The following is a 12,306-nucleotide window of genomic DNA, read 5'->3' as shown; positions in this document are numbered from 1 at the left end:
TTGTGAATGTTCTGCTTATGTTGATGACCTTCTCGTCCTTATTGAAGGACAAAGTAGGCTTGAGGTTGAAAATAGGGCGTCTGAGAAAATGCAGGTCATCTGGTCGTGGAACCAGCAAGTAGTTCTGACCATTGAGGTTGGTTCCTTAAAGGGAGTGTCGTGGTGGCTGTGGTTAAAACCCAAATATACGCGGGTAGAATGACTGTATTCATTTCATTACATTTCATTACATGTTCATTATATACATTTTCATTATACATTCACTCATTCATTTACACATTTTTTCATTTGTATACTCGTTCATTTGATTACTTTCATTCGATGTGGAGTTGCATTTTTCCAACCGGGTGCTGTGACCCATAGATAAGCAGAGGTGTTAGGTAGGCGTTGCTCTTCACCAAGGGGGAAGTTATATCCAAACATATAACTTCAACTGGTACCGGCGGAATTTCTTACGATTTCCAATGGAGCGTTCATCGGCGCAATATACCGATGCGCGTGTGAAGAACGCCGTGATGTTAAGCCTACACGGCAGGTAATCACGTAAAACTCCGGAACTTCATGTCCCTATTTACCCCAGTTCTTTTTGAACATTCGTTGCGAGCAGGCGTGCTTTCATTGTGCGTGTTATTTTTGTGCGCTGTATTGAGTATAAATTTGCTTGTGCTTTGTATAAAATTCGTATTTGAATTTGTGTAAGTGATTTCATTGCTTTGCAAATTAAATAAGGGTTGGTATTGGTAATTTATCTATTGCCAATAGTGGCTACAAATCCCCCTGCGGGATAGGGGTTAGAATATTCCCGCGGTAAGGCATGCCTGTCGTACGAGGCGACTAAAATCCAGCCAGGCGTCGGAGGGTGTGACGTAAAAGGTCACAAAAGCCCTGAGAAGCTCCTGAGCTGAGCCGAGTAGACGCCGGCTCTAAGTAAGCGTCCACCATCCCGGGATGGCAACGAGGGACATCCAAGTGCGCAGAGAGTGGTTAAACAGCTGCGCATCATCGAGGGATACAGGGGAGTGCACTGTTCCGAGAGCGAGCATCTGCACCATCGATGGAGTTCTTTCGTGCCCAACGAAAACTATACTAGGCACGTAAGCTGAAAATATGCACACTGAAACAGACAATGCATATCAAATAGACGTGATTATGAATTCAGGGTTTTAAACACCCATCAGGATTGAGCCCAGTAAGATCCTGATTATGGCATACTGGAACAAACTACTTAAACGATGATTTTTGGGCTGGCGGATGTGGTATTCTGTTACCTGAGTATATGAGAGTGAAATCTCATAGAAATGGCTTCCAGGTTAATGCCACATCTTCCTTCGTCCTTTTAAAACTTGGCAAGTCTCCAAGTACGTTCGATGTCTCGTCACCATTAAGTTGGTGGTATAGGCTCAGTTGAGAGTACTCCTGACTTGCGCCAGATCCTGGCTCTGAACACAACCTCCCATAAGGAATTGTGTCAACCCTCGCATGGCCTCCCTGCTTTGCATAGATAACCATGGGGATCGTTACGAGCGACTATACAATCGAACATCGATAGCGGCTAGGAGTTTGGACCCTATCGATATGAATAAAGAAAACAAAAACACACCACAGATGTTACCGAGAGTGCCACTGCAAGATGGCCAAAGGAAGTCCGCAATGGACGAGGGCACGCCAAAGGTGCCACCACAAAAGAATGTACTCATTTCAGTGGGAAATGATATTAACACACCACAGATGTTACCGAAAGTGCCACTGCAGGATGACCAAAGGAAGTCCGCAATGGACGAGGGCACGCCAAAGGTGCCACCACAAACAAATGTACTCATTTCACCGGGAAATGATATTGCCCAGAGAATGAAGAGCGAAGAGGCGATGACATTCGAAAAATGCATAGTCGCCTTAAACAAAATAAAGCAAGCCGTAAATCGGCAAAGAAATGTCTCGACGGACATTAAAGAGGGGGTACATGAACTGGCGACGCAGTTCGATACGATGGCTTACTACCACCGTCGTTGGCTTAAGGCAGAAGTTAAAAAAAAAGGCACGAAGGGATACCAATGCGGTAGACACACAAACCGTGCAGCGACAAAAACGTACAGCTACAAGCCCAGTGGCGGAAACACCAGAGAAAAAGCAGAAAACGAAAGAATCTGAAGCCCCCACAGAAGGCGCTGAAGGAAAAAACGAAGAAAAATGGGTAAAGGTAACAGGCAAAAAACAAAAAACGTCAAAAAAGCCTGAAGCACCTCCAAAGAAAGCGGCAAAACGAAAAGAGAAGCCCAGGATCCGTGAGAAACCGGAAGCTGTCCTCATCAAACCAAACGAAGGACACACATACGCGGATATTCTTAAGGACCTCCGAACGAAGATAAAGCCAGATGATGAAGAGGTGGCCATCCGGTCCATACGTAAAACTAAGAGTGGGGCTGTACTTTTAGAACTAGGAAAAGGTGGTAAAAAAACGACTTTTATGCCGAATTAAAAGGAACAATGGGAGAGGTGGCAAAGATAACTGAATTGAAACCCCGTGCAAAAATAGAAAAACGCGACTTGGATAGCCTTACAACAGATGATGAGGTAAGAGCGGCAGTAAGAATTGCACTTTCTGGTGCAAATACCAGAGAACAACGGAGAGCCTATGTATGCATATCAAGCCAAGCTGCTAAAACACTACAAAAGACGGAACGTATTCGTGTGGGCTTAGTAAGATGCAGAATTAAACTCTTACAAGATGTAAAACGCTGTTACAGATGCTTCGAAACAGGACATCTTCAATACGATTGCAAAGGACCTGACAGGAAAGGTCAAGGCCTATGCATTCGATGCGGAGAAAGCGGACACAAGCTGAAAGAGTGCACAAGGCCGCCAAAATGCTGCATTTGCGCAAGTAAAGGATACATCAAGGTGGACCACATACCGGGTTCCCATAAATGTGAAACTAGCAAAAGGATATGAGAATACTCCAAGCAAATATGCATAGGAGCAAGACGGCTGACGCTCTGCTCTCTCAATTAGTTCTAGAACGAAAAATCGACGTCGTCATCATAAGCGAGCAATACAAGAAAAGTAGTAGCACAGGATGGTATGAGGACCACACTGGAACCGCAGCTATTTGGACGCCATCAAAAGGAACACTTAACGCTGTGAATAATGGAAGCGGGGAAGGTTATGTATGGGTGAGGACAAATGATTACACTGTTATAAGCTGCTATCTAACACCCAATGACACTATTGGTGAATTTGAAAACAAACTCCATAATATAGAAGATAAGGCTAGAGAAATCGGAGGCTCCCTAATTATTGCAGGGGACTTCAACTCTAAAGCAATCGAATGGGGTTCCACGACGACAAACTCACGCGGTCGACGAGTACTTGACATGGTATCTAGATTGGGGCTTACAGTAGCAAACTTAAGTTTCGCTACAACATTCAGAAGACCCGGATGCGAAGCCACAACTCCAGATATAACACTTGTGTCGGATATGTTTTCAGGGGCACTCAGAGACTGGAAAGTGCTGGAGGATTATACCGGCAGCGATCACCAATATATTGAATTCAAGATTACACTGCGGGATAGCGCTGCAACAGATTACCAACCTAGCGGTACGCGGAAATGGAGGGTGGACTGTTTAGATGTACCATCTCTACTTGCTGCTATAGACAGCAGGGTTGCAGATAGAGATCCCTTACTAAACTCGACCACACTAACAGTATACACCATGAATAGCATTCTACAAGCTTGTAATGTTTCCATGCCAAAAGTGGGAAGATCAACCCGAAAGAAAGCCGCATACTGGTGGACCGAGCAAATCGCGGAAATGAGGACCATATGTTTGAGGTGCAGGCGAAAGCTGACCAGAGCCCGGAGAAGAAGTACTGCTGAAATAGAGGAGGTGGAGTTTAAAATAGCTAAGAAAAATTTGAAAGAAGCCATAAAACAAAGCAAAAAGGCGAAGTGGGAAGAACTAAGAGAAGGTATAAACAACAATCCATGGGGCACCGGATACAAGATTGTAACTAAAAAGCTGGGTGCCAGACAACCCACCCCAGCACTAGGAAGCGAAAAAATGAAGGAAATAGTTGACACATTATTCCCGACACATGAGGTGCTCCCAAGCAGATCAGATGATCTCCCGAGAGAAATGCCGCCACTATTTACTCAACAAGAGCTTTTTGCAGCTGCTAGTGCGCTAAAAAATAATAAAGCTCCGGGGCCAGATGGAATACCGGCTGAGATACTAAAAGTGATTGCAAATGAACGACCACATGTACTCCTAGAAATGTACAATGCTTGTTTAATGGAAGGCAACTTTCCGGAAATTTGGAAGAAACAGAAACTAACTTTAATTAGTAAGGGTAAAGGCGACCCAGAACGTGCTGAAGCATACCGACCACTCTGCATGCTCGACACCGCTGGAAAACTCCTTGAAAGACTGATCAAGCCTCGACTTACAACAGCAATCGAATCAGCAGGTGGCTTGTCACCGAGACAGCATGGTTTCAGGACAGGACGCTGCACGCTAGGTGCAATAGAAGATATAGTTACGGCAGTAAAGACTGCACAGACTGGTAACCACTATTCGAGGAACATTGTCTTGCTTGCAACACTTGACGTACGAAACGCGTTCAATAGTGTAAGATGGGCTGATATTCTCAATACACTGGAAAACAAGTTTAGAGTACCACGCTACCTGATGGATATAATAGCTAGTTATTTGAAAAATCGCGTGCTAGTCTACGACACCCACGATGGACCAAAAGAAAAACAAATCACATCAGGAGCTGCACAAGGATCAGTTCTCGGACCTGAGCTGTGGAATGATAATTACAATGGTATCTTAGAGCTGGAAATGCCGGATGATACACATCTGGTGGCATTTGCAGATGATGTTGCAGCAGTGATAAAGGCAAGAAATATAGAAGAAGCGCAACGAAAGCTAACCATGGTAATGATACGAACACAGGAATGGTTAGAGGATCACGGACTCAAACTCGCCGCGGAGAAAACAGAGTTGATCTTTCTCACAAGAAAGCATATACAGCTAGAAGTCGAAATGCGAGTATGCGACAAAACTTTAATGTCACAAAAAACAGTCAAATATTTAGGCCTTCGACTGGACTCCAGACTAACATTCTGGGCTCAGATTGAAGAAGCGGCATCTAAAGCGGGCAAAGCTACAGCAGCATTGAGCAGACTTATGGCAAACATAAGGGGACCCACACAGAGTAAAAGACAGCTCCTCATGGCTACGGTAAATTCCATTCTTCTATACGGAAGCGAAATATGGGCAGACGCACTACAAGCAGAATACCGAAGAAGAGCGTTAGCGTCAGTGCAGCGAACAGCAGCTCTAAGGATATGTTCAGCGTATCACACCGTTTCAGAAGCAGCGGTTCTCGTGATTACTGGAAATATTCCTATTGACCTACAGGCTCAAGAGCGAAAAACATGTTGGCAGGCAAAACGAATGGGAAACAACAACACCGACAAGCAGTTGGTAAGACGCAGAACCATTGCAGTATGGCAGCAACGCTGGGACTCAGATAGCCGTGGACGATGGACTGCAAGGCTTATCCCAGATCTAAAAACCTGGCTAGCAAGAGACTTTGGCGAGGTTAACTACTACCTCACTCAGTTTCTGTCGGGACATGGATACTTTAACAGCTATCTCTATCGCATGCGCAAAGTAGAGTCACCAAATTGCATATATTGCGGAGCGGAGGATGATACCGCGGAACACACGTTCTTTGAGTGCAATAAGTGGTTGCCCGAACGAGAAGCAATTGCAACGCAAGTTGGTACCTTCACTCCCAGGACGGTAACGGGAAAAATGATCGAAGACATAACAAACTGGGATCGCGTAAAAATGTTTGCTGAAAAGATCCTGAGATTGAAAAAAGTAGACCTTGACAGAAGACAACTGGAGTAAACCAGATGAATCACACAAAGACGAAGGATAAGGTTAATCACCTGCAGCAGATGCGGGGCCTGGACGCAGGTCACACCGATGGAAGTCTTAGATGACTAATAGAGACCCTACCTTGAAGTAATACTAACGTAGTCCCGGGGTAGGACAAGGTCTCTAGGAATGAGGGGGAGTTGGTTTAGTCCGTGCAAGTCGGACACTCACTTTCCGGGCCGCCGGATTGTGGTCAGTGCGTAGGCATTCCACTCCTCCTTGCCGCAAAAAAAAAAAAAAAAAAAAAAAAAAAAAAAAAAAAAAAAAAAAAATAGTGACTACAAATTGCGCTGTGAGTATTTATTTTCTAAGAAATTTTATGGTATTTGCTCATATTGTAGAATTTTGCTGTGCTATTTTTAATAATTCTCATTTGCTTAAATACGTTACTAGTATATAATTGTGTGTGAATTTACGAAATTGTAGGTTTTCCGACATTCCTTGATTTGTGTGGGAATTGCAAAATTGTTGTTTCCCACGGTAATTGATACTGTGTGCGAGATTGCAGAATTGTATTTTCCCACGCTCGTTGATGTTGTGTGTGAATTTGCGAAATTGTTTTTTCCCACGCTCGTTGAAATTGTGTGTGATTTTACGGAATTGTAGTATTTTCTCACATTCTTGATATTGAGTGTTTTGCTGTGCTATTTTTAATAATTCTCATTTGCTTAAATACGTTTTTGAAAAGTGGTTTTCTTCAGGTGGGCATGCTGTTGCCAACAAAGTAGGTAGAGCAGATCAGTCTTACAGTAGTGTTGTTAGTAATACTGCAAATAGCAGTAAGGTAGGCCCTGTAATAGATTCGAAGCAAATGATTAAGCCCACTGAGACGTGGTCGTTGGTTGTTAGGAGTAAGGATGCAAAGGCATCATCTAAAGATGTAGTAAACAAGGTAGTTAGGGAAATAGGTCTCACCTTGGGAGTCAGAATACTTGGTGTTAAGCCATTGAAAAATGGTGATGCCATAATTCGGACTCCTTCGGTGGCAGAAAGAAAGAAAATAGCCGCTAACACTAAGTTAAATGAAGTAGGGTTAGACGTTTCAGTTAGGGAAACGTTAGGGTCTAAGGTTGTAGTTCAGGGTGTCTATAGTCAGATCTCCCATGATGAGTTCATGCAGGAGTTGTTCGATTTGAATTTTAAGGGAAAAATATCACAGGATGCTTTTGCTAAGAAAGTGAAGTTAGTCAGTCGTCCGTAGGACGCTAAGTCAGAAGGTTCTTTGAATGTGATGTTAGAAGGCTGTAGCTCAGTGATGAACTCTCTTTTAGAGAATGGTCGCTGCTACATTAAGTGGTTTAGTTTTAGGGTCCGTTAGTTCAACCCAGTAATGGGTTGCTATCGTTCTTATGGTTTTGACCATAAAGTAGCTGATTGTCGTTTTCCTTCCGAAGTGTGTCGTCGTTGTGGCGTGCAAGGTCATAGGGCACTCAATTGTGTCAATGCGTTACGTTGCCGAAATTGTGATTTCAAGGTTAAACCGGCAGGTCATCTAATGATGTCAGAAAACTGCCCGGTTTACGCCGGTATGTTAGCTAGAGCGAATGCTAGACACTAATTATGTTTACATTTGCTCAGCTAAACTGTGGTAGGTCGTATAGTTCTACGTGCGCTTTAGGTCAAACGATAGGTGAGCTTGAGTGTGTTGTTGCACTGATTCAGGAACCATACATCAAACAGATGCATGGTTCAAATAGGTTTGTAAAAAGACAGTCTGTTGCGGGTTTGACTGCTGCATTTCGGATTTTCTCCGATGATTGTGGTCAGTCTGCTGTAGTGGTCGCTGATTCAGCGCTTGAATGTCTTCAGGTCACATCTTCTAAATGGGGTGTGGCCGTTTCTGTTGAAGGATATTTCGGTCGGTTTATCTTTGTTAGTGTGTACTGCAAACTTTCCGATCCACTGGAAGCCTATATCGAGTTCTTGAGGTCAGTGCACTTGAATGCTTGTAATATTCCATTTATTATAGGGATGGATGCTAACGCCATTTCACCAATGTGGTATAGTAAAATGTCGAGATCTTCGGCAGAATACTCAAGCCATTCTCGTGGTGAAATGTTGAGTGAGTGGTGCGCTGCTAATGGTATTAATGTAATTAATCAACCATGTGAGGTTTTTACCTTTTCTGGACCTAACGGTCAAAGCGACATTGATGTGAGTCTGCTTAATAATGCAGCCAACAGATTTGTCTTTGATTGGAACGTGATTGAGGGCGTAAGCCTCAGTGATCATAATCTGATAAAGGTGGATATTTCGTCTGTGGTGGCTGAGCCTGTTGAGTCTGTGGTCCTTCAGAATGTAAGGTGGTTTACAAATGGTGTCTCCTGGTCTGATTACTCTGATTGGATCAGAGAGGAATATACCATGTCTGTCGAAGATTTTAGTTCTTTGGACGTTGATCTTCAGGTAGCTAAGCTAAATGAATGGGTAGGTTCGGTCAATAGAAATAAGCTTCGTAAGGTTAGGAGAAATAGTAATAAAATTAAGTGGTGGAATGTAGACTTGTCTTTAAAGATAAGGAAACTTAACACCAATCAGAGAGGAATATGGAACCATTCATGATGGAACCATTGTTGCTAGAGTTAGGGCAATCTTGTGAATGTTCTGCTTATGTTGATGACCTTCTCGTCCTTATTGAAGGACAAAGTAGGCTTGAGGTTGAAAATAGGGCGTCTGAGAAAATGCAGGTCATCTGGTCGTGGAACCAGTAAGTAGTTCTGACCATTGAGGTTGGTTCCTTAAAGGGAGTGTCGTGGTGGCTGTGGTTAAAACCCAAATATACGCGGGTAGAATGACTGTATTCATTTCATTACATTTCATTACATGTTCATTATATACATTTTCATTATACATTCACTCATTCATTTACACATTTTTTCATTTGTATACTCGTTCATTTGATTACTTTCATTCGATGTGGAGTTGCATTTTTCCAACCGGGTGCTGTGACCCATAGATAAGCAGAGGTGTTAGGTAGGCGTTGCTCTTCACCAAGGGGGAAGTTATATCCAAACATATAACTTCAACTGGTACCGGCGGAATTTCTTACGATTTCCAATGGAGCGTTCATCGGCGCAATATACCGATGCGCGTGTGAAGAACGCCGTGATGTTAAGCCTACACGGCAGGTAATCACGTAAAACTCCGGAACTTCATGTCCCTATTTACCCCAGTTCTTTTTGAACATTCGTTGCGAGCAGGCGTGCTTTCATTGTGCGTGTTATTTTTGTGCGCTGTATTGAGTATAAATTTGCTTGTGCTTTGTATAAAATTCGTATTTGAATTTGTGTAAGTGATTTCATTGCTTTGCAAATTAAATAAGGGTTGGTATTGGTAATTTATCTATTGCCAATAGTGGCTACAAATCCCCCTGCGGGATAGGGGTTAGAATATTCCCGCGGTAAGGCATGCCTGTCGTACGAGGCGACTAAAATCCAGCCAGGCGTCGGAGGGTGTGACGTAAAAGGTCACAAAAGCCCTGAGAAGCTCCTGAGCTGAGCCGAGTAGACGCCGGCTCTAAGTAAGCGTCCACCATCCCGGGATGGCAACGAGGGACATCCAAGTGCGCAGAGAGTGGTTAAACAGCTGCGCATCATCGAGGGATACAGGGGAGTGCACTGTTCCGAGAGCGAGCATCTGCACCATCGATGGAGTTCTTTCGTGCCCAACGAAAACTATACTAGGCACGTAAGCTGAAAATATGCACACTGAAACAGACAATGCATATCAAATAGACGTGATTATGAATTCAGGGTTTTAAACACCCATCAGGATTGAGCCCAGTAAGATCCTGATTATGGCATACTGGAACAAACTACTTAAACGATGATTTTTGGGCTGGCGGATGTGGTATTCTGTTACCTGAGTATATGAGAGTGAAATCTCATAGAAATGGCTTCCAGGTTAATGCCACATCTTCCTTCGTCCTTTTAAAACTTGGCAAGTCTCCAAGTACGTTCGATGTCTCGTCACCATTAAGTTGGTGGTATAGGCTCAGTTGAGAGTACTCCTGACTTGCGCCAGATCCTGGCTCTGAACACAACCTCCCATAAGGAATTGTGTCAACCCTCGCATGGCCTCCCTGCTTTGCATAGATAACCATGGGGATCGTTACGAGCGACTATACAATCGAACATCGATAGCGGCTAGGAGTTTGGACCCTATCGATATGAATAAAGAAAACAAAAACACACCACAGATGTTACCGAGAGTGCCACTGCAAGATGGCCAAAGGAAGTCCGCAATGGACGAGGGCACGCCAAAGGTGCCACCACAAAAGAATGTACTCATTTCAGTGGGAAATGATATTAACACACCACAGATGTTACCGAAAGTGCCACTGCAGGATGACCAAAGGAAGTCCGCAATGGACGAGGGCACGCCAAAGGTGCCACCACAAACAAATGTACTCATTTCACCGGGAAATGATATTGCCCAGAGAATGAAGAGCGAAGAGGCGATGACATTCGAAAAATGCATAGTCGCCTTAAACAAAATAAAGCAAGCCGTAAATCGGCAAAGAAATGTCTCGACGGACATTAAAGAGGGGGTACATGAACTGGCGACGCAGTTCGATACGATGGCTTACTACCACCGTCGTTGGCTTAAGGCAGAAGTTAAAAAAAAAGGCACGAAGGGATACCAATGCGGTAGACACACAAACCGTGCAGCGACAAAAACGTACAGCTACAAGCCCAGTGGCGGAAACACCAGAGAAAAAGCAGAAAACGAAAGAATCTGAAGCCCCCACAGAAGGCGCTGAAGGAAAAAACGAAGAAAAATGGGTAAAGGTAACAGGCAAAAAACAAAAAACGTCAAAAAAGCCTGAAGCACCTCCAAAGAAAGCGGCAAAACGAAAAGAGAAGCCCAGGATCCGTGAGAAACCGGAAGCTGTCCTCATCAAACCAAACGAAGGACACACATACGCGGATATTCTTAAGGACCTCCGAACGAAGATAAAGCCAGATGATGAAGAGGTGGCCATCCGGTCCATACGTAAAACTAAGAGTGGGGCTGTACTTTTAGAACTAGGAAAAGGTGGTAAAAAAACGACTTTTATGCCGAATTAAAAGGAACAATGGGAGAGGTGGCAAAGATAACTGAATTGAAACCCCGTGCAAAAATAGAAAAACGCGACTTGGATAGCCTTACAACAGATGATGAGGTAAGAGCGGCAGTAAGAATTGCACTTTCTGGTGCAAATACCAGAGAACAACGGAGAGCCTATGTATGCATATCAAGCCAAGCTGCTAAAACACTACAAAAGACGGAACGTATTCGTGTGGGCTTAGTAAGATGCAGAATTAAACTCTTACAAGATGTAAAACGCTGTTACAGATGCTTCGAAACAGGACATCTTCAATACGATTGCAAAGGACCTGACAGGAAAGGTCAAGGCCTATGCATTCGATGCGGAGAAAGCGGACACAAGCTGAAAGAGTGCACAAGGCCGCCAAAATGCTGCATTTGCGCAAGTAAAGGATACATCAAGGTGGACCACATACCGGGTTCCCATAAATGTGAAACTAGCAAAAGGATATGAGAATACTCCAAGCAAATATGCATAGGAGCAAGACGGCTGACGCTCTGCTCTCTCAATTAGTTCTAGAACGAAAAATCGACGTCGTCATCATAAGCGAGCAATACAAGAAAAGTAGTAGCACAGGATGGTATGAGGACCACACTGGAACCGCAGCTATTTGGACGCCATCAAAAGGAACACTTAACGCTGTGAATAATGGAAGCGGGGAAGGTTATGTATGGGTGAGGACAAATGATTACACTGTTATAAGCTGCTATCTAACACCCAATGACACTATTGGTGAATTTGAAAACAAACTCCATAATATAGAAGATAAGGCTAGAGAAATCGGAGGCTCCCTAATTATTGCAGGGGACTTCAACTCTAAAGCAATCGAATGGGGTTCCACGACGACAAACTCACGCGGTCGACGAGTACTTGACATGGTATCTAGATTGGGGCTTACAGTAGCAAACTTAAGTTTCGCTACAACATTCAGAAGACCCGGATGCGAAGCCACAACTCCAGATATAACACTTGTGTCGGATATGTTTTCAGGGGCACTCAGAGACTGGAAAGTGCTGGAGGATTATACCGGCAGCGATCACCAATATATTGAATTCAAGATTACACTGCGGGATAGCGCTGCAACAGATTACCAACCTAGCGGTACGCGGAAATGGAGGGTGGACTGTTTAGATGTACCATCTCTACTTGCTGCTATAGACAGCAGGGTTGCAGATAGAGATCCCTTACTAAACTCGACCACACTAACAGTATACACCATGAATAGCATTCTACAAGCTTGTAATGTTTCCATGCCAAAAGTGG

At 43.8% G+C, this 12,306-nt stretch overlaps 2 protein-coding genes across 2 annotated transcripts; both read left to right on the top strand.

Annotated features, from left to right (window-relative positions):
- The first annotated feature begins 2,484 nt into the window (after positions 1-2,484).
- On the top strand, positions 2,485-2,949 carry LOC119688860. The gene has a single exon (XM_038103521.1). It carries the CDS (start codon positions 2,485-2,487, stop codon positions 2,947-2,949), a length of 465 nt encoding a protein of 154 aa, XP_037959449.1.
- An 8,082-nt stretch (positions 2,950-11,031) lies between these two features.
- On the top strand, positions 11,032-11,496 carry LOC119688859. Its single transcript, XM_038103520.1, has one exon. The coding sequence runs from the start codon at positions 11,032-11,034 to the stop codon at positions 11,494-11,496; it is 465 nt and encodes a 154-aa protein (XP_037959448.1).
- The last annotated feature ends 810 nt before the right edge of the window (positions 11,497-12,306 follow it).

Source organism: Teleopsis dalmanni, chromosome X, assembly GCF_002237135.1.
Source record: "Teleopsis dalmanni isolate 2A chromosome X, ASM223713v2, whole genome shotgun sequence".
NCBI classification, from domain to species: Eukaryota; Metazoa; Arthropoda; class Insecta; order Diptera; family Diopsidae; genus Teleopsis; species Teleopsis dalmanni.
The sequence above is the reverse complement of the archived record's forward strand: the minus strand, read 5'-3'. Positions and strand labels throughout refer to the sequence as shown.

Excerpts from the sequence above, each read along its gene's own strand:
- LOC119688860 (XM_038103521.1), top strand. The coding sequence starts at position 2,485 with ATGGGAGAGGTGGCAAAGATAACTGAATTGAAACCCCGTGCAAAAATA.
- LOC119688859 (XM_038103520.1), top strand. The coding sequence starts at position 11,032 with ATGGGAGAGGTGGCAAAGATAACTGAATTGAAACCCCGTGCAAAAATA.